Source organism: Castor canadensis, chromosome 10 (assembly GCF_047511655.1).
Source record: "Castor canadensis chromosome 10, mCasCan1.hap1v2, whole genome shotgun sequence".
NCBI lineage: Eukaryota > Metazoa > Chordata > Mammalia > Rodentia > Castoridae > Castor > Castor canadensis.
Genome location: NC_133395.1, coordinates 68636068 through 68663772, shown reverse-complemented (window position 1 = coordinate 68663772; position 27705 = coordinate 68636068). Strand labels below are relative to the sequence as shown.

Below are 27705 nucleotides of genomic sequence, written 5' to 3'. Positions count from 1 at the left end.
CTTTTTTTAATTGGCATATTCTAAATTGTACATGGTAAAGTGTTTCAATCATGGCATTTCCATATATGCATGTTATGTACTTTGTTTTCCAGTCTTTTAAACCTGTCTCTTTAATGGAAGCTCTTGAAATTAGTTTATTTGGTTAGTACACCTGTGTGGCACAGACCATGGTCCTCATTAATCTTCTGAGGTTAGAGCATTTGTAAATATATTTATGAGTAATGAGGGGCCAGGGAAAAGGCAACACAAACAAATTGATGTAAAACATCACCCCGGAAGTAAATACAGCTAAAAGGAAGCCGGCAGGCACCTTGTCTTTACATGTGAAAGATAGCATCTTTCTCTGTGCAAAGTAACATTCTCTAACAAATAAAGATTAGAAACTAAAGCAGATACCTTAAAAGCAACTGAGGCCAATAGGAGAAGGGGACCAGGAACTAGAGAAAAGGTTAGATCAAAAAGAATTAACCTAGAAGGTAACACACACATACAGGAAATTAATGTGAGTCAATTCCCTGTATAGCTATTCTTATCTCAACCAGCAAAAACGCTTGTTCCTTCCTATTATTGCTTATACTCTCTCTACAACAAAATTAGAAATAAGGACAAAATAGTTTCTACTGGGTATTGAGGGGGTGGGGGGGAGAGGGAGGGGGCGGAGTGGGTGGTAAGGGAGGGGGTGGGGGCAGGGGGGAGAAATGACCCAAGCCTTGTATGCACATATGAATAATAAAAGAAAAAAAAGTTTGAATATGATTTTTAAAAAAGCCAAAAATACTAATTTAAGAAAGAACAAAACCCTTCTACAGACAAGTGCTCATATTCTCTTTTGTGTACATATGGGATATCTAGTGACATGTATCATTGAAGTATTTTAAAGAGAGCTGTATTTCATTTGGAATCCCATGAATGTTGTTTCACATGCTCTTTTTTTTTGGTGTTTTGAGACAGCGTCTTCCTATGTAGCTTAGTCTGGCCTGGAACGCTCAATTCTTCTGCTTCAGCCTCCAAGTGCTGGGCTTATGGGTGTATGCCACCATGCACTTTCACACCAAATTTTAAAGCAAAAGTAAGTTTTTCTGTAACCAATCATAGTTTAGAGTTCTTTCTTTTTATGCTACCCATACCCTAATTCTACCTATTGATTGTATTATTTTTCCTTCAATATGGTAGTAATTCTTGTATATACAATGCCTTCCTGTAAGCACTAAAATATAAATTTATGAAGCAAATAAATTAGGGGGGCTACTATTTGATTTACAAAATGATCTCCACTCATAAAAAAGTTCACTCTGGGATATTTCAAGGAGCAAAAGCTTTTAGAGGTTTCCTGCTCATGGTGTGATTCTATATCACTGGGAGCTGGCTAAGAATCCAGACTCCTGGTCCCCACCCCAGATCTGCAGAATCAAAAACTGCATTTCTACAAGATTGCCACATGCTTTACATGAACATTAAAGTTGAGCAGCACTTATCAAGCCTGTTAAAACACAAAAAACATTTACAAAAGCCATTTACATATATGTACATTTATATTTTTATATAAATATATATATATATTTCTAAGAGCACTCCTTTAGCTAGGTAAAAGACACCACTATCAACCCATAGTATAAACAGAAATGAAACAAAATTCTAATTTCTGAAGTCCCCAGTTACATAATAAACAAAAACAACTACAAACTTCTAAGCCAGGTGTGGTAGACACACCTGTAGTCCCAGCTACTTGAGAGAATAAAGCAAGAGAATCAATTGAGCCCAGGAGTTCCAGGCCAGCTGGGGAAAACATAGCAACACAGCAAGACCCCCCCAAAAAGAGGGAAGGGAAGGGAATGGGGAGGAGGAAGGGAAGCTAAGGGGGAGGAGGAAGGGAAGGGAAGGGAGGAAGGGAGGTAAGAAAGAAAGAAAGAAAACATGAAAACTTCTAAATGCTAGGTTTAAATTAAAAATTAACTTATTCTAGGAACCAGGATGATAAACACTCCTCCAGTTTTGAGGAATTCAAGCTTAACATGCAAAGTCATGCATCTGCCTCTTAAATCCACATGAGACATAGCAGGCCAGCACATTATTGCTTTGTTTTGTTTTGTTTTGTTGTAGTAGGAAATACTCTTGAAAAGTAGCTGCAGTTAGCTGTTCATCTGCAGTATGGTATATACCTCTGTTGGGTATTGATAGCAATAAATGACTATCAATTATGGCCTCACAAGGACAGCCTTTCTGAGTCCCCAGGGCTCTGTGACATGATAAGGTGGTAGTGATGTGGCAACTGCAAGAAAGCAATAGAACAAAGGAAATGTCAAACTGATAAATTAGGCAAAGATGATCAGGTCTGACTATTTTTGCTTTTCAACTCCTGGGCTCCGTGAGCAGTGGTGCTGCTGAAGAGAAACCCTATTAATTGACAAACTCTTCTAAAGTGACATCGTGAGTGTTCTAACTGGTTGTTCTAAGATTGCTACTGAAGGGTCAGTTACCTTTTTCTCTGATTTATGAGTTAAGATTGAGTTCCAATAACTTGAAGATAAGATTGTTCTAATCTATAAGCTTCTCTCTGAGCTTTTCTCAATAGAACAATCTGTTATCTGGCTTGCAAAACACAGAGAGGCTGGTCCTTCAAAATGAGCTTAATTTTCAGCTCCCATTTTGCCATGGATTATAACAATAGCCACAGGGATGATGTGTCCCTGAGATCCTTCAAGGTATGCTCCAAAACAAAACAGCTGAAGCCTAATAATAACCTTGTGCTCAAAGCACAATGCGAAGGGTCTTTCTCCCCAACTATCAGTTCTGCGATAGACAGTGACCATGGTTAGGCAAACAGTGTGTGTTCAGGAGATGATGGCTTCTCAGGAAACAATTTATAACACAACAAAAGCACCAAGACAGAGGGAAAACTTCAGGGAGGGCCTCAGAACTGTTTCCCACGCCTTGGGTTAATTCAGAAGAGGACTAGTGGAATTCAGCAGCATAAAAGGTCAGACCAATCTACCTTAGTCTACTCAAGTAGTTCTCACACTCAGGTGTGCCCAAAATTCATCAGCAGAGCTTGCTGAAAATGTAGATTCCTGGCCCTGCCCTCAGACATTTTGATTCAATAGACCATCTGTTGATTTTCTTTTCTTTTCTGGTGGTACTGGGGTTTGAACTCAGGGCCTCACACTTGCTAGGCAGACACTCTGCCACTTGAGCACTCCGCCAGTTCTGCCATGTGCATTTTAACAGGTCCTATGACCATTTTAATGAAGGGGTCATGGACCACACAGGAAGCCATGGATAAGGGGTTTCCTTCTGAGAAAATGGACTGTGCCCTGGTGAAAAAATTCTAAGGCAAGGTAGCCCTTTGCAGGATCTTGAATAAATCTGCCTGGAAAATTAAGAGGCTGAACACAGAAATACCTTATGACTTGGCAGCCCCACTCCTAGGGACACACCCGAAGGAAGTGAAAGCAGGCACTCACACTTGCCTGCTAAGGTGCACTGCAGAGTTATTCACAGCAGATAAATGGTGGAAACACCTAGATGTTCAACAACCAATGAACGGATTTTTTAAAATGTGGTACATCCTTACCATGGGATATTGTTCAGTCATAAAAATGAAGTACTGATAAGTACTGTGAAAAAATTTACTAAGTGAAATAAGCCAGGTACAAAAATGCAAATATGATAGGCATCTACTTGCATGAGTTATCTAGAACAGGCAAATTCATAGAGACAGAAAGCAGACTAGAGCTTTCCAGGGACTAGAAGTAGGGGGCGGGAAATGGGGAGCTCCTGCCTAATGGGCGTGGAGTTTCTGTTTGGGGATAAAAAATTGCCTTAGATGTGGAGATGTATGCAGCACGTGATGAATGTGCTTAATGCCACGGATGGTGTTCTTAAAATGGTTACAATGAAAAATTTTATGGTATGCTTTATCACAACTTAGAAAATTAATCTAATATTCAAAAAATCATTGAATTGTAAACTTGAAATGGGCAACTCAATGGAATAAAACTGTTCAAAAGATAGGGGTTGAGTCAGTTAATCTCAAAGAAGTTCCTTTTACTCTTATTTATCTATGGGTCTGTTATTCAGTTGGCATTTTGCTGCTAATCATTCAAATTCTGCTCTTTGAAATGGAAAAGGTTCTGCCTTGGGTGAGAAATGAACCAGCTTCTGCTTGGTTGCTGGGCTCTGTCCTTTATGGATGGGAAGAGGACAAAGAACAGAAACCTGTTAGTGTAACCAGGGCCAGAATGCAAAGTCAGTACAGGAAATTCTAATAGCACAGGTGTGTATTATGTAAATATATATCTTGTGACATAATTATCCTGTTCTTTAAACATGGCCCTGTCCTCAAATGACTCTCTGTCATGCCTCCACCTCCCAAGTGCTGTGATTACAGGCATGTACCACCACACCTGGCCTGTCATGCCTCTTTCTCAGTGAACTCAGCCACCTGCAAGACTTCAACCATCTGCTCCCATTCTGTGCAATGACTCTGACGCTTCTTTCCAGCATCTCAGTCTTCACCTCCACATTGAATCTTCTCAACTCCACCTCCTCCAGTTCTCTGCCTCTTTCCAATTTCATATCCCTCCTTTAGTTCAAGTCCTTGTAGCTAGTTGGCCTGGACTGCTGCAACTTCTGTCATACTTGGTGACATATTTACATGAACTCATTAGTTTCTGCCTCTTGAAGGTCAGAGACCATGGTCTTAGTCATCATTGCACTTCTAACATTGGCCTGGTGCTAGACACTTACCAGGTGCCCAATCATTACTTACCTAGTCAATAAAATCTGAATCTGTGGGTCTGAGTTCTAATACCATGTTCCAAACACCTATATGGTAATTTCTTTACTCAATGAGCAACCTCCACATTTCAGGCTCTATGCTGGGCATGGAAATGAAAAGGAATTACATAATATAATGGGATAAATGTACAAGTGGATATATAAATAACTCACTGAAGAGAAAAAAGAACTAACTGAAAAGGGAAGAGGCAGTCAGATGCCAGTGGCTCACACCTGTAATCCTAGCTACTTGAGAAGCAGAAATTAAGAGGATTGTGGTTTGAAGCCAGCCCAGGAAAATAGTTTGAGAGAGCCTATCTCGAAAATACATAATACTACATTTTAAAAAGGGGCTGGCAGATCAGCTCAGGTGGTAGAGTGCCTGCCTAGGAAGTGTGAGGCCCTGAGATCAAACCCCAAACCCCCCAAAAAAAGAAGAAATAAGGGAAGAGGGAACTCCTTTATCTTCCTAAATTTTATAAATTCTTGGAGGACAGGGATTATGTTGATGATCTTTTAATTCTTTTTTCAGCAACTTAAGGTAATTATCTGTTTATTTATCTCCAACTGATGAGGTGCACATTAATTACTCTTTTGTATTCCAACTTGTACCCATTTCACAGGTGTGGCAGGCAGCTCATGCAATATGGCAGTGGGCTAGATTCTCCCTTCTGCTTCCATATGCTTCTTCAGCAAATAGTTACCCAAAAGCTCTCCATTCAAGCTGCTGTCCTGCCTTCAAAGAGCAAATAGTGAGAGCACACTGGCTGGAGGCAAGAGCTCATTCTCTGCTCCACTGACGTTATGCGCACATCTTCTATAGCCAAGCCTTCCTGTGATTGTTCAAAGAGGCAAGGAAAGCAAAGGCCTGACCCTGATCTATCATTCTGCCCACCCCCAGGCCATGTCTTCCTGCTTGGGTTAGAGAAATATTTTAACCTTATTTCTGCTGACTTAAAAGAAAATTCATGGAAAATCCCAGGGATGGAGTTCAAATCCATTTCGGTTCTGAGGGCTTCCAAAGGATTAGAAACAGAAACCAGAACAAAAATATGTAGCTGCAGGCCTGCTCCAGAAGGGGTACAGTGCTGATCATCTTGGAGGGTGGGCAGGATGCAAGGGCCTAGAGGAGATTGCTCTTAAATTGTAAGGCACTGCATGAATGTTAATTGTACCGATTACAAGTATGATTGTCCACCATAAATAATTGTTTTGGGATCTTTCACATCAACCATGGTTCTTACTGACCTGAGTGTTGATATGGACTCTCTGGCTCCGAAGGACTTTCTGGGGAATGGGGGTAGCTGGCAGAGCACGGGGACTGTGAGAACACGTGGCTGGGCGAGGGGGGCACTGCAGAACATGGAGGATGCTGGAAGGAGTCTGGATAGGTGGCGTTGTGGGGCATGAGTGGCTCGCTGTGCAGGGAGGCGCTGCGGAACTTGGCCAGGAGGCTGAGCTGGGGATTATATTCGCTGTGTCTTGGCACGAGCACAGGGGGTAGCACTAGGAGCAAAAAGGAACAAGAGAGTGAGAACTGGACACTGCACATGACGACAGAATAGAGGGGATATCTGATATTTTCATCTGGTCATTTGTTGATGATATAAACTCTTGCCTTGGTGAACTGCCCTGCCACAATTCCTTCTTCCTGTTGTCCTTGAAGGTTCTATTTCCACTCAAGTAGTGAGTATGTGAGTAATGCCCTTTCTCCTTGCTACCTGCATCTTAAGCAGAAAGTCACAAAGATCAATGACAAAGTTTAGAGAAAGATCAGCACTCCAAAGAGCCTGCCTATTCACTCCTACCTTGGCAATGGCTAAAGCTATCCTAACACTTGGCCTTTGGGAGACCTGATTGTTTGCATCTTTCTTTAATTCTGCCAATACTGTCTTTTAAAAGGCACAATGGTTTCTATTGCTTGCCATGAAATCTAAGTGATGCCCAGAGTATTTTCCTTCAGAGAGCACGCTGAATTATTTAGGTGATCGGCCTCAATTTCAGGCTCAGAAATGCTGCTAAAATAAAAACAGTCTATTTCCCTTACTGAACACATTCAAAGGGGAGGATCCAAAAGTTATTTAGCAATATACAAGTGGTGAGTAATACGAAAAGTGAACAAGTGAAAGATGGGCAGAAATAGGAAAACCTATAAATTAATTTGCTCATTTTAGTAGGTCCATTCTGGGTTCCATTCTCTTAAAAAGAACATGAGTATCCCTGACCTTGAGTCAATACAAAAGTATGAATGGACTCAAATTTTCAAAGGTAAGTTTTGTCCAGGCACTGGAAGCCACTAGTGATGCCTAACATGTCACAGTGCCTGGCATAAGGGCTGAAGGACAGCCTGTGACCAATGTAAATTCCAGACGGAGAAGCAGAAAAAACAGAGATAAATGATTTTTTTAAAATGATAAAAAAACAAACAAACCCAGAAGCTAAAAAGGATTTGTGTCTTCAGATTGAAAGAAACACAGAGTGTAGAGCCCTCTAGATGAAAACAAATCCAGACCCAGTTACACCATCTTGCATTCCAACCATCAAAGGGTAAATGGAATATTCCAAAGGCTCCCAGAAGATCACCTCAGTCACCTAGGGAGAAATAAGCACCAACTTCCTACCTCAACACTGGATGCTAGAAGGCAAGGGACCAGCGCCCTTCTGAGGGAAAACAGTTCTCACTCCCAAATCCACAATAGGAGCTAGGAGAAGAACCAAAAACTCACATACACCAGGAACTAAAATGTAGATATCAAGGACTGAGAAGAGGAAGGCAAAAAGTAAAATAACTAAATCTTCATCTTTTATGTTAGAAAGGTGATAAATTATACAGACAATAAGGATATTATCTAAATTTTTTTTCTTTTTTGCAGTACTGGAGATTGAATTTAGAACATTTCATGTTCCAGGCAAGCGCTTCCACCACTCAAGCCATACCCCCAGCCCCTATCTAGATTTTTGGTAATTACAGAGGGTTACTAAATAGGTAAAAGATGTTTCTTGGGATGGATAGGAAAGCTCTTGCTTCTAATCACATTATTGATTAGTTACTACATGCCATGATTGATTAAAAAAAAAACTTTCATAAAAAGTGAATGTCCAAACTGGGTACTGGTGGCTCACATCTACAATCCTAGCTACTCAGGAGGCAGAGATCAGGAGAACCATAGTTTAAGACCACCCTGGGAAAATATCAAGACCCTATCTCAGAAATACCCAGCACACACACACACACACACACACACACACACACACACACACACACAAAGCTGGTGTAGTGACTTAAGTGGTAAAGCAACTGCCTAGCAAGTGTGAGGCCCTGAGGTCAAGCCCCATGACCAATTAAAAAAAAGTTAACAAACTAAAAAATATAAGATCTTTAAAAATTTAAGTATTTTGGAATAGACAATAAAAATAGTAATCAGATAATAACATTGATCACAAAACCTATCATTTGCTTCTTACCATGATGTATTTATCTCTTTCTTTACAAGCAATAATTTTCAGTTCCATGAACAGAAAATAAACTCAAACAGGTAAATGAAAGGTTTTAAATGAAAATCACTATAGGTGAGGTTGGCAGAGAATCAAAGGATTTCTTTCCTCTCTACAAACTAGTATCATTATACATTGCCTAAAGACATTAGAGATCAAATATTACCATGCAAAAGTGGAATGGAAAAGTTGTGAAGCTTCCTTTAATGTATTTCATGACTACTCAGGAATTAAAATAAAATGATTTGCCTTATGAATAGTCTTCAGAGAGGGGCTGACATGGTAAATAACAAATAGCTTCTTTATCAATATTTCTTCATTATAACAATGTTAGTGATGTTCAAATAAACACCTTTTTTGACAGAGAATTTGAATAGTCTGACTTCAGTTTTAATGTCAGATATCTACAGTGTATTCCTAACATTGAGGAACTAATGCTTCATACCCTTCTGATTGCAGGGATTTTATTTTTTCAAGAGACTGCATATCCCAGAGAAAATAAATGATAACTTTTATTTACCGTGACAAATATCTTGGTAATCTATTCTTTTATGGTGTGGGTGTACTCGGGTTTGAACTCGGGGTCTTGCACTTGCTAGGCAGGTGCTCTATCACTTGAGTCACAACCTCAGCCCTTTTTGTTTCAGTTATTTTTCAAATAGGGTCTCAACATTTTTTGCCCAGGCCAGCCTGGACTGCTATCCTCTTACTTATACCTTCTGTGTAGCTGGGATGACAGGCGCTTGTCATCAGACCTAGCTTATTGCTTGAGATGGGGGTCGGCTAACTTTTACCAAGGCTGGCCTTCAACAGCGATCCTCCTGATTTTAGCCTCCTGAGAAGCTGGGATCACAGCAACTGGCCTGATAATATATTCTTACTGTCTGGGAAAAAACAAAAGTGAGTATTCATAAAGAAAACTGATGGCATTATTCTGGCTGTGATTTGGCCTGAGTGACTCTGTTACCTTAAATTTGTACTGATATTTTTAAATACTTCCACTCAAAACACAGCTATCCCTAATTACTTAATTCTCTTTTCACATATCAACTACTGCTTGCAGATATGACGTAGTGAGTTTGCAGATATCCATTCCTATTTTGTGCCAGCTTTTAAATACCATGTCATTGGTGGCATGTTTCATGCCATGACTTAATGTACCACAGGAAGAAACTGCACAAGTCATTACTGGCCACCTGGGGTACAAAGCAAAACCTTTTCACTCTTTTTGGTTTTGATATAGCATAATTATTTTATGATAAGGGGAACTTATGCTCATGAAAGCCTCCAAGCACCTACAGTAAAATCACCATGCACAGTGAAAACATTTTTGCAGTTACTGCAGACTCATGCCTGGCACCAGAAACACTTCATCAGCTGCTCAGTACCAGTCTGTGAAAAGACTACCTTGAGACTCAGAGTTAAGTATCTAGAAACTTCTCATGGCAATTTGATGGAGTAATTTTAATTGGGCTTATATTTTGCAAGTCCTTTGAAAATTTCATTTACCTAGTGATTCATTTGTATAGTGTTGGGAATCGTTTGTATTACAAAAGGATTGACTTGAAAGATTGGAAATTTCAAAAACAAAAACTGATCCCTTACTACAAATAATCTGAGAAGCAGTAGAATAGATTGAGTGGACATGTGAGTGAAAAGAATATCAGGAGGCAGCATTCGATATACTTAAAATACATGGCAAAAAATGAAACTTCAAAGGCAAGACTTAAGCTTTTATGATAATTAAGAACTTGGCAAACTTGTTTTAACATTAACATTATTCTCAAAATATGTACTGTGAACGTGGCTAGATAGCTAGATGTAAAACATGCTTGTTTTATTAAAAAGATCTGTTAGGCTGGACACTGGCGGCTCACACATGTAATCCTAGCTGCTTGGGGGACAGAGATGAGGAGGATCAGGGTTCAAAGCCAGCCCAGGCAAAAACTGTGAGACCCCATCTCAACTAATAGCTGGGCACAGTGGCACCCACTTGTCATCCCAGCTACTTAGGAGACTGATACTGGGAGGATCATGGTACATGCTGGCCTGGGCAAAAAGCAAAACTATATTTCAAAAATACCCAGAGCAAAAAGGGCTGGAGGTATAGCTCAAAAAGTAGAGCACCTCTGCTACAAGTGCAAAGTCCTGAAATCAAACCCAAGAACTGCTAAAAAAATAAAAAAGAAAAAAATTCTCTTAGTAGTAAAAAAAAAAAATCTGTGTAGCTCAAATGTTGCTTTAAATTAATATAATTTTGATGCATCTTTCTGGAAATTCAAACCTAAAGATAATGATATGAAAATCTATCTACATATGTAGAATATCCATGTTATTATTCTAAAAAATAGATTTAAAAGGTATAAAGCTTTTCACAAAGGCCAGTGAATTTTTGGCACACTGTGACAAGCATTAGACATGCCACCAACAACAGGCATTTGTACATTTATTCATTTACTTATGTATGTTTTGGTGGCACTGGGGTTTGAACTCAGGGCTTCATGCTTGCAAAGCAGGCTCTGTACCACTGAGCCACATCTCCAATCCCAGTGGCATGGTATTTCAAGGGTGACACAAAGCTTTATATAGCTCTGTACAGCTAAAATAGCAAAATAATTCTTTTAAATTAAGTTTTTGAGTATCCAAAAGGAAAACTACATTTTTGTACTTTTTACAAACTATCATGTTTTGTAGCTACAATATTCAGGAAGAGAGGAATTATTTTTTAATGAGCATAGTTCTGTTTGGATATGTATGTTGCATGCCTAAGACAACTCAAATCTTTGAGGAAAAAGGAATGAAGCCATTTTTTATATAAACATTATTAACTTTTGTGCTTTTTTTGACATGGAGTCCTGCTATCTTGCCCAGTTTGGCCTTGAACTCCTGGGTTCTAGAGATCTTGCCTCAAGCCTCCAGGAGTAACTGGGACTGCAGGCATGTACTGTCATGCTCCACTGACTTTTTTTTTTAATATGAAAAGAGAGCTCAAAGAGAAATAGAAAAGAAAGGAAGAAAGCAAAGACCACCTTGATTTAGGAGAAATGCATCAGATCTGCCAAGAGCATGGGGCCTTCTCATCACCATCTCCAAGTCTTAATCCCTGGATGGAAGATTGTAGGAAGGTTCCACACACAGGGAGGTGACATCTTGATAATCATTTGGGATGGCAAGTTTTGGGACCCTGGAAGGTCACTTGTCTATTACTGATGTGGGCTGGGAGTAAATACTTATCCAACACAGCAATAAGGTAAACTGAATGCTTGAGCTGCTACCCAGACCACACTGTTTCCTAGTTGGTCACGGGCGATTTCCCTAAGCTAATGCTTCTGCCCCTGGGTTCCTGGAATGAGGTAGATGGCCAATCAGAGAGAGAAAGACAAGCTCCTATAAATATCGTACTCCTGCCTGAAAGGCCACAGGAATACTCAGTCCAAAGAGAATCACAGTAAACCTATTACAGTCAACGTGAAAGAACGAAGACAAACAGAGGTCTCCAAAAACAGGGTTGAAGGGAAAATACACTGATACACATATGCACAGTGCTGGATGAAGAATTTTAGAGAAGGGCTTTCCTATATTTAGAGCTGTATTTAAGGATTGAGGGTATATGTCAGTGGTAGAGCACTTGCCTAGCATGCAGGAGGCCCTGGGTTCCATTTCCCAAAAATAAAAATCAAACAAACCCCAAAAAACCTTATTTAAGAATAACTACCAATCTTTCCTAACCCCTGTTATTTTAGCCCTGGGATGACTTTCTGCAACTCTTTCATTGATTGTTTTCAGACCCAGAGATGAGTCACTTCCCATGTACCTGAGTTTGGACAAAGTGGAACCAAAAACCCATTTTCACTTTAGCTCAGTATAGTTCAGTTTGGTTCAGTCAAGGAGGTGGGAGGTGGGAGGAAGGAGGATGTTTATTTTTTACAGCTAATCATTTTCAAGGTCATTTAAAGACCTTTCAAGCCCTTAAGAACTAGGAAGAGATTAGGAGAATTCCTCCTAAGTATATCCATATGAAACTGCATTTTTCAAAGTCACACAAAGCTTAGGTGTATATTGAAATAAAACATCTTTGTTCTAATGATAACATTTTGGATTTGTCCTTCTAAGTCAAACCTGCCAGGCTGAAGACATGATCAAGTGGTAGAGTGCCTGCCTAACAAGCATGAGGCCCTGAGTTCAAACAAAAGTACTGCCAAAAAAAAAAAAAAAAGAAGAAGAAAGAAAGAACATCCCTCTCATTTCTCCCTATTGGCAGAAGTCCTTGTCTTGCAGGGACTCCATTATCTTCCACCAATGGGGCATAACATCCTAAGTTTGAAATAACACCTGGACATGGTGAGCAGCACCCACCTGGCGTCTCCACCCGGCGGTAGTGGTAAGGGTTAATGCACACCTCTTTCTGCTTGGAGCCAAAAGGGAACTCACAGCACTCCAGCGGCTTCAGCTCATGGTGAGACTGGAGGTCAGGCCACCTCCACACTCGGCAATAAATAACGTGGGGCAAACCCTTGCGATGAGACACCTGCAGGCGCCCATCCAGGGACCTGGGGATCGTGACGCATTTGCTGGGTTGTCCGGGACAGCTGAGAGCCCTCTCTAGCTCATCCATGGCTCCCTTCTTCTTCTTTAATTTCTTCACTAAAGAGTCCACTGCCTTCTCCGCCCACTTCTCCTCTTCATCTCCTTGCTTCCAGCCGAGCAGTCTCTTCACTGCGGGGCTGGTGAAGGAGAAGAGAGAGCTGATGGGAGTGCTGGAGTGCATAGGAAGTGGACCGCAGGTGTCCTGCACACAGAAATCAGGCTCACTGCCCTTCACAGCCTGCAGGGCCTGGGACAGGTCAGCAGCACATAACTGTCCAGGGATGTCATAGATACAAATCTGTCTTTTCTTCTGGAAGCAGTGGGGACTGATTCAAGTTTGGAAGTGTGTTGACTTCCTCTGAAGCCCTGGACTGGGCTGGCCAACTCTGAAAGAACAGAACAAGACTTCCATGAGCTTAGACAAGGTAATTATCAGACAAGGTTGAAGAAGAACAAGAACAGAAGGAAGAAAACACTGTTCCAATGTTTTCATTTAACTCCTAGTCATCTTTGGCTCAGATCTCTCCTTTTACCCTCATCCATACCTTCTTCACTGCCTTCAAAATCTCCTCTAAAATTTGTCCCTTCCTCTCTGTTTCTACCAACACCTGAGGTCCAGCCTGTCACCCACCCACAGTGACTCCACAGTGCCTTCTCTCCCTCCCCTCCCTTCCCATGCTCATTCCATTACTCCCAAACACAACTTTCATCACATCACTTTCCTATTTAAGAAGTTATGTGGCTCTTTGGTTTTCCAAGTGTAAACTTCCCCACCCAGTCTAAGGCCTCTGTAATCTTCCCTCAGTCACTTCTTTCCTATTTCCAGGTTGCACAAGTAATCCACCCTCACTGTAGGAAATGTGAACAAATGAAATGGGAAAAATTAGGATCCCTAATAATCTTGATACTCAGAGAGAGCCACTCTTCAACATAAATTCTCCTACACTGTTCTACAGGATGGCAGTCCTCAAAGTATATTCCTTGGGTCCCTGGGAATCCCTGAGACCATTTCATGAGGCTGGTCCCATTCCTTATCTGTGTGAGCTAAATTCTCTTCCTGTACATCAGCCCAAACAATACATCACAACAGGTTCTGTGCAGAAGCAGATATGAGAATCCCAGTATCATCTATTATACCAGGCATTGAAGAGATTTGCAAAGATATAAAACAATGTCACTCTTTTAATGGATTTTTTATTGGTGGCACTGAGGTTTAAATGTAGCACCTCACATTTCCTAGGCAAGTGTTCTACCACTTGAGCCACTCTGCCAGCCCTTTCATATTGGGTATTTTCAAGATAGGGTCTTGCAAACTATTTGCCTGGGGTGGCTCTGAACCTCAGTCCTCCTGATCTCTGCCTCCCGAGTAGCTAGGATTATAGGCATGAGCCAGTAGCGCCTGACCTCACAGATTTTCTAAAACATAATTTTTAATACAAAAGTATGTTCATGTTCAAATACAATGGACTTATTATTTTTAATGAGTCAAATTATATTTCATTTTAAATGAATTATATTTTATTTTTAATGAATCAAATTCTACTTAGAATCAACAAATATTTTTTTAATTTCTGTTTTAATTTCTAATGAAAAAAATTAACCGACATAACCCACATAAGCAATGTTTCCTTAAGAGTTCTTAATAATTTTTAAGTGAAAGGGACGAAAGGCCAAAAAGTTTGAGAACTGCTTTTCTGTACATCACTCACAGTCACTAAATTGCTATTGTCACCTTTGTTACTCTGCCTGAAAACCAGCAGGATTATTCTCTGCTCTCTCATCCAGAATACATTTAGATTTCCTGAGGTAGAACTGCATTTCCTTTTCTGTGAAATAGCTGGCTTAACAAAATCTCCTTCTTCCAGATTTTAGAAACCAAATGCCTCATTAACGTTTAAAGTGGCTGGTCACATTTTAGAGCAAGCTGATTCATTCTAGTCTCTTGGAATCAATATGCCTCAAAATCTCCAAAGATTGCTTGTTTAATATCCAGTAAGTATACTTTTGCCCTTTGTTTCCCTGGATGGAAAGCTGCACCTTTTGGAATACCCTTATATGAACTTTTTTTTTTTTAAGGTGCTGGGGATTGAACTCAGGACTGGTATGTACTAGGCAAGGGCTCTACTGGGGAGCTACATCCCACAACCCTTAAACTTCTTTTAAACAAGGTGCTATTTGGTGCCCTGCTATAGTGATCATTATCAGCACCTCCTGTGAGCAAAACTGATGACATTTAGTGAGCAGAATGCAATGTTTACATCGTGTGTTCCTCGTGTGGACCTTATTTAGTACTGGCTAGCGGTAAAGTGTGATGAAAAGAAGGGTTAAAGCTCCAAAGCTGTTCTTTTTCACTTGTCAATTTGACTTAACACTCAGTTTTATTTAGAAAGGTTGATTTTGTGGCTTAACAATTGGGAATTTATAAAGTATAGTTGAGTTACTGTGGTTGAGTTGTGTTTATGCAATCTAGGCAGGTTGCCTCACAGCAATGACTGGAGAGACGAGGAGCTGGAAGAGACAGAGCATGACACAGAAGAGGACCCCCCTCCCAAAGAAATGTGGATTCTGCTTAGTTTTACATGAGATTTGTTATTAGTAAGTTGTGGCATAAATCTTCATGCTTAGGTCAGTAATGGAGAAAAGCTTTTTACAAAAATGTTCTGCAAAGTTCAACTAAATATACCTCTTAAAAAGCTTTTGCTCCACAGAACAAACAATGGTTCCCTAAATTGGAGTTGGTTTAGCTTGTTAATTTGTACATTTGTTTTTGTTTTTACCTGTGGGTTCCTATCTACTAATGTTATGTGAAATCAATTTATCTGAACAAAATAGATTTTATAAAACCAACAAAACAAAATGAGTATATGGCAGGCAACTAATATTTTTTCTTTAAAGAGTAAGTATAATAATGTAAGTTCATTAAACCTCTTCATTAGGAGGTGTGTGTCTATGCGTGTGAGTGTGTGTGTGTGTATGGTGTACATGAGTCTATAAAGAAAAATTTAGTCTTTAATTTGCCTTTATAATGAAAAAAAGTGGGAAGCATTAATCCTAAACCATATGTTTCCTCAAACTATCTGAGGTTTACCTTGAGAACTGATAGAAAGGGGCCACCATCCCTCCTGTCCCTTGGGGAAATCCCATTTTGTGAATCCCAGGTCTGAAAAGTCTTGGCTCTTAGCACTCTTATTTCACTGCCTAACTGCAAATAGTTAGTCATCTCACAGTGGCTCCAAAACTTAAGATGTTATTGCTGCAAGACAGCTCCTGTCCCATTAAACAGAAACCTTTGCATTAAGGGGGGGCCCCAAAGAGTTAAATTTAGAATCTGAATGATAAATACCCAATTCATAACAGTGGCCTCCTGGCAGGGAAGGAAAAGAATAGAAAATATCAAAAGTTAAGATTTAATAAGGCTGACTGGTGGGTATATCCTTTTTTATATGTTTGTATGTTGGATGTATTTTAATAGAAAAAAAAAGTAACTATTAAAAATGAACCAAACTTGTAATCTCATTAACACTAAGATCTTGTTTATGTTCATGGTGTTTGTTTGTTCAGGCAGAGCAGTTTAAGTTCTACACATGGTAGTCTATTCTCTTTCCTAAAGAAGAAAGAGGACATTGTTTCTCTTCAGCTGCCATCACAGTAGCATGGGCAGTTTGTTTGGTAGTATCTATCTGGCTCTCATCAACTCTTTACTCTGTCCATGTTTGGTTGGTAGCATTTATCTGGCTCCCATCAACTCTTTATTGTCAGAATTTAAATGCCTATAGATTGTGGGCTGTAACCCACCAGAGCCTCCTGATGTCATCCATTTTAGCATTCTCACAGGCATCATTAAAGAAACTACTATTGCAAAAGTAGATGGAGGGAAGTTAATATTGCTTTTAACCACAGCATTTTTTACAAAGTATGAAGATCAAAACAAACAAATGTGGCATGAATTTTGAAGATGAATGTACAGAAGGCATTTTTACACAGAAACATAACCAGTTAATTCCTACAAAACATATCAAGAGCTATGGAGAAGAGAAACAGGAGATACATATGAAGAGAAGAGTTCTTAGGTCAGCCAAGGGACCTGGAAGGATTCCTGAGAGGATAACTGAGCTGCACTTAAGAGGACTTAATCAGTTTAAAAATATACTGACTTGGCAGATTAGGATAATTTTCTAAGATTTTTTTGTGTGGTTGTAATCTCACTTTATGAGAGAATTGTGGAGCCCTTTCACAGAGCTTAGCAAGTCACGTGGCCTCTCTGGAGATCCCTATTTCCTCATTTGCAGGTTAGGGTGGTCTCAGCTCCTGGTAAGAGTGTGCCTGGGTGATGGTTCCGTGACCCAGTGGTGGTTGGCTGGATGTGCCCTATGGGTGAACAGGACTGGCTCACCGCTTGGATACTGCACAGCTAGCCCAAGGGTAGTCCTAGCCTGAGACTTCATGCATAGCACTCCATGATGTAGGGCAGAGCAAAACAACAATTTATTTTCCATGGGCATCAAACTGACCCTTGAATAACAAATGTCACCTGCCATCAAACACAATTTCCACTTTGCTTTCCAGCTGCTTCTTTCTACAGTTATTTTTATCACTGCAAAGGAATAAGAATGAAGATGCACACTTGGCATGACTGTCTGTGGCCATTTGTTGGGGTATCATCTGGCAATCATAACCTCAGATCCCCACGAATGCCTTCTGCTGACCATTTTGGACAGAAAGAAGAAAACAGCATGGTTGTGCGTTCTCTGGCTCACTCCTGACCTGCCTCATATACTTGCAGCACAAAAACACTGCTTTCTTTTTCTGGCTTCCAAGTTTTACAATAAACTCCAACTTGAGTGAGCAAAACAACTTCTCGTTTTTGAGTTTTTTAAATAAACAAGCCTACTTAAAAGCAGTACTGACCTCATGCACACTACATGACTTAACTGTACACTAAAATATATTACAGAAACAATTTACATGGCTGATTAAAGTTTAGTAGATGTGAACTTTTTGATTTTTAAGTTGTCAGTTTCAATCTATTCCCTTAGCAGTTACTATAGATTGTTCCACTCACTGGGCCTCTTTTAGAGTCCACTGGGCCTCTTTCATAGTCTGAAGAAAAAAAATTAAAAACCCTATTTTAGATGGATATGTCAGCCTACTGCTCTGGAGCATGGCTAAGCACTGGGCACATGGAACCTTTGAGTAATCCTTTACAAGCACCACTTTGTTGTCAATGTAGCTAAGAAAAATCTTAGCACCTACCACACTGCACACTGCAATCAGCCAGGGGGTTAGGTGACATCTCTTTGTTCTGCAAGGACCCACTGTAGAGACAGTCACCATGACACAACATCATTTCATTATTTTTTTTAAATTTTTTTCAAATTTTTCAATTCTGACCCTCTACTCTATGGCTACCATTAAATATACCTTAGTATCCCCTCTAATTCTAAACAAAGTTAGAATCTCAACACATTTGTGAGGGAAAATTTTTAACCCCCTTTGAGGAACAGACTGCTTTCTTGACCACTTTTAGAGCACTTTTTGTACACCAATAACTAATACAGCCATAAGAACTACTCCTAAATGCAAAAATAGGTCCAAGAGAACTTCTGTCTAGGAAACAGTTGGCTGTTATTAGGCATATGTGTACATCTCATTACTGTACATCCTTAAAAAACTGGGCTTAAAACACATGCACACACACACATACACATACAAGTATTTGATTAAATCAAACCTGATCTCACTTAAGGTAGCTTGTCATCCCCAAATAATGACCATCAAAAAGATGCATTACAAAATATAAACATTTGCATCACACACATAACAGTTTAGTGCCACACAGTTGGGTACCCCGGGGACAGTATCATGATTCCACATCCTGGAGGGAGGCTTTCCTTAGTCTGTGAGGAGGTTTCCCACAATCTGTGAAGAGACAGTCTAGTTCTTGAATGTTCTCATAAGCATCCCGACACAGGGTGGAATCTCCTGTCACAAGTCCAAAGAAGACAGCAGAGAGGCAATCATGACTGTAGGGCTGTATTCAGGGGACAGTGCAGGAATCTAAGGGCACCTCTGAATTTTCTCTTCATTCTGAGTAATCATGCAAATATAGATTTCTCTATGGAGACAGTGCATAGGTATTTTTCTTTAAATTCACAAAAGATTTTGTGGCTCCCCAAAAGGTTAAAAAAAAAAAAAACCTACTGAATTAGGTGAAAGAAGAAATAGAGAAAGTAAGAGAAAGAAGAGGAATGAACTAAGGAACTGAAGCGAATAGCTGACTATTCTAGTGGAGAAAGTGGATGCTGGTGGAATGTGTCAAAAAACCTACAGTTAACAAGAACAAAGCAGAGGTAAAAAGGCTTGCAGCTAACAGATCTGGAGTACTTTCATGGGAATTGCATTATATGCATTTTGATCCACTGCTGTGTGTGGTCATTAACCACACTATGCAACTTTACATATAAGGAAACAGAGGCACACAGAGATTCAGTAACTTCCACAAGGTCACACAACTACAGATGGTCCTTGACTTATTGTGGTCTGACTTAGGAGTTTTTGACTTTATGCTGGTATGAAAGTGATGATATGTATTCAGGAGAAACTGCTTCAAATTTTGAGTTTTGATCTCCCAAGCTAATGACATGTGGTCCAACACTGTCTCATGAAGCTGGGCAGCACTCACAGCTCCCACAAGTGCCGCAATCACCAGGGGAAATGACTGGTACTCTGTGTGTGCTGCACTGCCAGCACTCATGGATATTGTGTTTTGTGCTTTTGCAGGCCATCATATCCACAAAGCACTCATCTGTGTGTGTTCGTGAGATACTCAACACTTGATTATAAAGTAGCCTTGAGTTAGATGATTTTGCCCAACTGTAGACCAATGAAAGTGTTCCTGGCATGTTAAGCAATGATGTTCAGTAGGTTAGGTGTGCTACATGCATGTTTGACTTATGATATCAATTTCTGATGGGTTCATCAGGACATAAGTCCAACAGAAGTCAAGAGGCATCTGAAGCAAGCAGCAGTGCCAAGATTTAGGCCTGGCAGTCTTACCCCAGACACATATCCTTCATCACAGCAACACACTATTGCTCCCAAAGGAGATGGGAGGAAAGCAGCAATGGGTTTTTCCCCTGACAGACTAAGAGCAAAAGACCCTGCACCTGGGGCTGGACATGAGCTGTACTGAAATGGAATATGATGGAGGATGGAGCTTGGATAACAAAAAGACAAGATAGAAGACCTCTAAAGGCTCCTCAGTTTTCAAAATGCTGTAATACTAAGAGGCCAGGGAGCACAACAGAAGGATTGGCTCTGTGTCCCAAAGGAAAGAATAAACCAGAACTAAGCTGTTTGTCAGTCACTGTTCACTCACCCATATTTTTCAACAGTTGTACCTATTCTGAATACCTACTGAATGCAAAACAGACATGGCCTTGCTTGTTCAGAACTTAGAAATTTGTCTAGATATTTGACAAATAAATATTGCAAATCATGAAATATTATGCAGACAACCAACACTTTTGGGAAAGAGAGGCAAGAGACCCAGGTGGATTTACTGGCAAAGAGCACTCTGAACAGGTTAACAGTTAAGCCAAGAGGATAACAAAATGTGGCCACCCCAGCGCTGGAGGATGAGAACTGTGGAAAGAGTGCCTAGAAGGTGCCACAGGGGTGGGAGGACTTATTAAGTTTGGATGGGTGAAAGAAAGCCACTGGAGACAACCCAAGGTGGAGCTTGAACATACTGAAAACAGACTAGGATACATAATGGGGAGCCTTTGGATGGGTTTTTAAGGCAAAGAAGTAAAATGATGTGACTAAAGTTTTAAATGACTGCATTGTGGAGACAAATGGGCTGGAAGAGAAGGTACTGCAAAGCTCCAGGTGAGAGTCCTGGTAGACACAGTAGGCAGCAGCTGGGGGAGATGGGATCAGTACATTGTGCTTTTTCTTAGATAGGGTTCCTGGGGGCATCTTACAGATTGGGAGAGAACAGTCAGTAAAAAGGAGAGATTCATGTTATAAAAGATGGAGAGGGGGAGGGCAGAAGATAAGAAGAGCAGAAGAGAGGAAAGCACAATGGGAGTAGATATGGGCAGGTTCGTCCACCTGGTCACAGGAAGACGAGGTGTTTCCTCTGAATGACTCAAAGTTCTCAATGAGATGACAGAGACTGGGAAGACATCTGAGCAGGGATAAAGAAGTGGGAAGTAGGGGAGGGTGGGAAAGCAGGAGTGTATTCTGGATAGAAAGCAAGAGGCAAGCCCTTTCAGGGGCCAGCCTGTCAGCATGGCTAGGCTGACCATAAGGCCATTGTGAGGGCTATACTCCAAGGAGCTTCAAGAAAAATGGCTCTACCCTTAGAAGAGTAAGCACTGCTATTTTAGGTTGACCAGTCCCAAAGCTGGATCCTCTGTGGTAGGGCATTTTTCCCCTTCATAATAAAAAGGCATGTCTTAGGCGCTTACAAGTCAAAAATATCACTGCAATCAGCTATTAAAATATAAATTGGCCACAATTCTACACAATCAGGAGTGCCCTCAAGTGGAGAAAAAAAAATAACACTCCTGAATATTTCTTATGATGAGCACATCACTCGGCATTTGCAAGTGAGGAAGCCCAAAGAAATTCTGAAATGGCAGTACAAGTATTCTTGCTCCTTACAGACAACAGCGAGTAATTCAATTGCCTTTTGAACCATATTAATATAAAAGCTTAGAGAAGCAGGGACTAGAGATTCCACTTTTGCGGGAAAGTGGGAAAAAGACTGTTGTTTTTTTCTGTTGATTCTACTTTGGAAAAAGTTTTGAAGCTTGCATTTCATCCTGAAAAGGCTTTATTTAATAAAGATTGGCTACTGCCCAACCCCTTTTAATGGAGCACCATCTGATTAGTTCTTCTTAGGTGCCACATATCTCAGCCCAGCTCTTGTTAAGACTATAGGAAGGGATGGGATGCAGCTCAAGAGAGCACATGCCAAACATGTTTGAGGCTCTGGGTTTGATTACCAGCACAGGAAAAAAGTAAAAATAAAGGGCAACTGGATTTCTCTACCCATTCAGAAAATAATGTGCTATTTGCTCTAAAATGTAGCTCCATGATTCTTTCATTCCCAAGATAAGTCTTGGGCTACTTAGACAGTAGGAAAACATTTATCAGGAGTGCCTACTTGTCCTAAAACAAATAGCCAGAACTTACCAGAGAAACAATGTAATAGAATCAAGATAGGAATTTAACTCATAGTAAAACCCAAATAGGGTTGCAACAATGTAGCTGATGCTACTCAGAGCCCATTCTGAGCACAGACTCCATTCTAAGTGCTTCTTTCTTTTAGGGTGCTTTGATTGAAATTTTATGTATACACAAATTTATACCATCACATTCCTCACAATATGATTCTTTCTTCCTTGGTATATTTGTAACTCTTAATGTGTTTATAAAACATCCCACATTCTCAAGGAGAGTAAGAGTCAAGGCCAAGTATTTCAGCAAAATGACTTATGAATTACAAATTAAAAATCCTTAGAAATCTATTTTTACTGAATTGTTTATAAACTTGTGAATAACTGTTGCCCTAAGGGGGGAAAAATCCTCTGTACCTTAGCAACCTCATAAAGAATATAAAGAATAAACCAGATCTTACACAACACAAGGTGTCCTTACTCTAAACAAGTTTGACCCATGGAAATCCAAGTTTACCACAAATATAAACTTGGGAAATATTGTCTTCCAAATGAGTCATAATTCATGTAGAAGTATGATTCAATTTATAAAAATCCAATTCACATTCAGCTTTTTCAGGAATAAATGTCCTTCCATTTGATAAATATTTACCAAGCTCTTTCTCTGTTTCAGTTCTTAAAGTTAACTGCTAAACTTTTTAAAATTTACTACTGAAAGCATACCTAATTATTTGGCTAGAAACAATCTATATCCTTTAGTACATTAAGAGATCTCACTTTACATTTCTCCTTCCAAAATACAATTTTAACTTTAAAAATATATCCTTCCCGGCTTACCATCTGAATGTTTTTGTTGGGCTCTGAAGAATATCACTGTCAGCAAACTGCAGAACAAATCAAATTAGTTTTGAGGACACTTTATCTTATAAACTCTTTGCCCATCAAAACACCAAGCATCCTTAAAACTTTAAGAATTTTACAACTGTTCCAGCTTTTTGTGTATGTGTGAGCAATACAGTATTAGTTTACTGCTGTAGTCAAGAAACTACTTTTGAAAACTGTTTCTAGCCAGTCCTTCCAGACAATACCCACGTAGAATAGCTTAGTTCAAATGTGGAAAACAGACAGTCCTTCTCTCTTTTTAAAGTAAATAATTAAAATTGGTTTTGTAGGTAGCTAGACATATTCAATTTCATTTTTGTCTTGTTGTAAAGTCACCTCAAGACAGCTTGGATTCCATTGTTTAACTCTAATGAATGTTTTGGAACAAGAGAAATGAGATCCCCTCTGACGCATACATATATGCATTCCCACCTGACTCTATCTCTCTCAAAATAAATGCAGTTCAGCCTAAACAACAGGAATGTTCACTGCTGCTACAGGAAGAACAGTGCCTCACAGTCACACCACACAAACAGTAGAACACTTTTTAAAAAATCCTTATTTTTCATTCAGGACCTCTTTTACGTCAACATATAAGTCATGTTTATGGAGCTTATTAAAAGAATGTATCAACTTCCTGGACTGGAGTTGTGGGTCACTGGTAGAACACTTGCTGAGCCTTTGTAAGGCCCTGGTTTCCATTCCTAGCACACCTAAAATATAAACCTATATGTATTTAAATAAAATATAAATCAAATATACATTTAAAAACCTCTTAATTCCAGGCTGTAGTTTACAGTGGTAAACATGACAAATGACCTTCTCCTTCTTTTTCCTGCCTTGGTTCTCTGAGAAATACAAATTCCAAAAGGAATGAATGGTCATTTTACCTGGGACTACCAAAAATATGTTACTATTGTTCCTTGTGCTTAGGGGTAGAGATTATTTCTAAAAGTCCCCTTAATTTATCCTCCAGGAATTCTTCTGAAGTACTTCTCAATATCATCATTCATGCTTTGATGAAGACACAAGTAGTTGATAGACTCTACCAGGTTTAGGGTGCTGTGCCATGAGCCAAAACCATGCAACAGTTTCCCAGATTCACATCTTCATTATCTAAGCAATAAGAACTCCAAGTCAGAACACAAAGCCATTATTAACTTGCTTCAAATATTGAGTCTTAAAAATGCAATAAAAGGTATGGGAGGGGGTATTTCTGATCACAGAAATAATAGCTTACTGGAGGAATTGCTTTGTTTTATTTTGGTTTTACTTTAAATGTAGGTGGCAACAAAGAGATTTCCTTGTGAAGAGTCTGTGATGGCTAGTCAGGACTGTCAACTTGACCGAATTAAAAAGCACCTAAGAGATTACTAAGGCACCCTGTGATGTCATTTCCAGAGAGGATCAACTCAGAGGGAAAGACCTGTCCTGAATGTTAGTGGCACCATCCCATAGGCTGGAGCCTGGGTGGAATAAAAGAGGAACAAAGAGAAAGCTCACTAGCTCAGGCGTTCTCTTTCCCTCTGCTTCCTGGCTGCCATGATGTGAGCTGTCATGCCCCATGATGAACTCAGTCTCTGGAACCATGAGCAAACTAAATCTTTCCTCCTTTTCCAGGGCTTGTCAGGTAATAACCTATCATATATTATGTCACAGATACAAAAAGGCTGATTAATACAGAGTCTATAATTCTGAGCCAACCAAAAACAGTGTTTTCTCTACATTGTGGCAGGCCTAGTGAGACTCCTATATGTAAATGGCACCCACAACTTTCGTGGTTCCCTAGACCAGAGCTGGGTCAATTCCAAGGAATGAGCTTGAGCATGTTGCCAGGTAGATCTCCCAGAAAAGGTAGGTAGACTGTGATTAAGGAAAGCAGCTCCAGTCCTAAGAAGATTCTCCATTCCTCCCACTGCTACGTTACCAACACACCATTGGGCACTTCCTGAGACCTACAGTTTGGATTCTCATTATTTGCAAAGAACTCCAGAAATTCAAAACAAAACAAAAGATGGCATCTGTTCTAGAATAAGTGAGTTCTGAACCTTCTCAAGCCAGACAAACACACATAGGAAGACAGAGTGCAAGACCATGCTGGAAATTATTTTTGTTGACAGTGATGATGGTATTGTTGAAATATACACAAAACAGCATTCTTGGGCAAGGCTTGATTGTGCCCCTGACTTGAAAGATTAAGCTGGAGGTAGTTTAGTTCCTGTTGGAGTCACCCAGGTCAGGGAGACGTAAGGAAAGTGCCTTACAATGTAGTCATGGTGAACATCCACTAACAGGAGGACATCCATGAATAATGAAGTCAGTCACCATGCAGAGCACAAGTCATTGTGATGTACATATGGTCAGTGAGTCTACATGAACAAGCAGATTTTTACATACTAAGGAATCATGAAACCTAGGAAAAGCCAAGAGGGGATACACCAGCAAACAGAAACACAAGCCTAGAAAAGATAAAGAAAATATCAGGAAAGACTTTCTCAACCTTATAAATTCTCACAAGGAAGCCAGACGTGGTGGCACACATCTGTAATCTCAGCACTTAGGAAGATAGTGAGTTCAAGACCAACCTGGGCTATGTAGCAAGGCCTTCTCTCAAAAAAAAAAAAAAAAAAAAAAAGTTAGTGAGAGTCCATCTCAACCAATAAGCCAGGCATGTTGGTACATGCCTGCCTCTGGATCTCAGTTATGAGGGAAGCATACGTAAAAGGGTCACTATCTAAGGCCAGTCCCAGGCAAAAATGTGAGACCCTATCTAAAAATCAGCTAAAGCAAAAAGGGCTGAGGGTGTGCCTTAAGTGGTAGCACAAGGCCTTGAGTTCAAACGTCAGTACTACCTTCACAAATAGTTCCAGTCCTTTTAAAAATGAACTGTGGCGTACTGTAACCCAGCATGACTTGTCTGCGGAGGTGCAGGTTTTACTTGTTAGATATTTCTTGATGATGCTTAACTTAAAATAATCAAGTGCAGGCTGGAGGTGTGGTGGCAGAATGCTTGCTTTGCAAGCGGTGAACCCCCAGGCTCAAACCTTAATCCCATCAACAAATGAAAAAACAAATAAAGTAAGCAAGCTTTATTGGGCTAGAATATGTTGTTGTAAGATTGGAACATAAATAAAAAACCACTCATAATCTTCATATTGTTTACTAAATTAATAGCCATTTCATTGAAAACCTAATTTTGTCTGAAATGGCAAGTATAAGATGTGACTCAAAAGAATTCATAGTAAAAGTTGAATAAAGCACAGTAGAAATCATTTGCCATTATCTCGTAAAGATGAAATTTGCATACAATAGTCCTAGCAATTCCACAGCCACGAATGTAACCTAGACTAATTTTAACGCCTCAGGTAGCAATGATGAATGAAATCAACTTATCATAAGGTCTCTACTGGATTTTTAAAAATAGACTGAATTTTATTAGCCTTGTTCATAGCAGGGGAAAATATTTCTTGAAGTTTTTGATGAGATAGATGGATTGGATAGGCTAGATAGATGGATTTGCATATATGCCCTATTGTGTTACACTTCTAAAAAGTATTTGAAAAGTCACTTCTCTAAAGATACTAGTGCACATACTGTAATATTTATAGCAGCATTCTTTAAAACAGCAAAAAGAAAAAAACCAGAACATCCATTCACTGAAGGATGAATAGATAAAATGATGAATTAATCTCATAATGAAATATAGTAATAAAACTATATTAACTATCCCCACAAACAAGGATTCATCTTAGAAACATAATGTTAAGTGAGAAAAAGCAGAGTCTGGAAGACTACAAACGATATGAAATCATTTTTATAAAGTTAAAAACACCAAATACCATGGAGATACATACATACGCAAATCATGTTTTAAAAGTCAAGATAAGAAAACAAAATTCAAGATATTAATACTTCTGAACAGGAAGTAGAGATGTGGCATTAGTCATGTGACTCTTATTATTACTTATATTGTCATATTATTATAGTGTTCCATCATAACTTTTATAAATGCTCCATAAATTCTTTTGAACTTGTACAATATTACATAATATAATTAATTTAAGATAAAATTTTAATGGACATGTATAACATGGTTCCAGTTGCCAAATTAACAATATTTCTCAGAGAATGTTGTTTGACAACAAAAGCCCAACCAAAGATTAAGAAAATATATGAATCTGTAAGTGGAATGGCTTTAGAACAATGGATGAGAAGGCCACGAACAAGCATCACTATCCACTGTTATAGAGTGACAAAATTGACACATAGAACTAGTGAGCAGCCAAGAATTCAATAACATGTCATGGGCCATGAACCCTCCCTAGCTCTGTACCTCCCTCCATGCCTTTCTGCTTCCTGACCTCTTCCTCCCCCTCCTCAAAGGCCAGCCACCTCTACAGTGTCATCCTGATCCTGTTTATTTTATGCAACCTTCCTGCCTGCCTGACACTTTATATCTCTCATATGCCACTTATCCCATGTGGCCACACACTGATTGGAGGCCCAGTGGAGATCCTCACCAACTCCTCCCACCCCGCCACCCCGAGGCTGTGGTCCTTTAAATCCCAAGCAAAGTCTCACTGAGATTCCTGAGTCAATTTATTAAAAAGATTTCAGAAAACAAAGTCCTTATTGATCATAGCCTTGACTTATCATAGCCTCGTTTACATCACACTGTCGTGAATTTCCATGGCAGAGGTGGCTACCAGTTTTACCTGAATGGCTTGGTAATGAGGAGCTACAAACAGCCTACATACTCGCCTACCTCCCACTCACC

General features: G+C 39.7%; 1 protein-coding gene across 1 annotated transcript in view; it reads right to left on the bottom strand.

The window, feature by feature from the left end:
- Window positions 1-27705, bottom strand: part of Smad9 (SMAD family member 9) — a 66194-nt gene that overhangs the window by 19469 nt on the left and 19020 nt on the right. Inside the window, exons 2-3 of the mRNA XM_020184377.2 lie at window positions 12628-13244; window positions 6025-6282 (exon numbers count right to left, since the gene is read on the bottom strand). Of these exons, the coding sequence (XP_020039966.1) occupies window positions 6025-6282; window positions 12628-13039 (670 nt within the window). The 5' untranslated portion in view covers window positions 13040-13244. The remainder of the gene's footprint in view (window positions 1-6024; window positions 6283-12627; window positions 13245-27705) is intronic.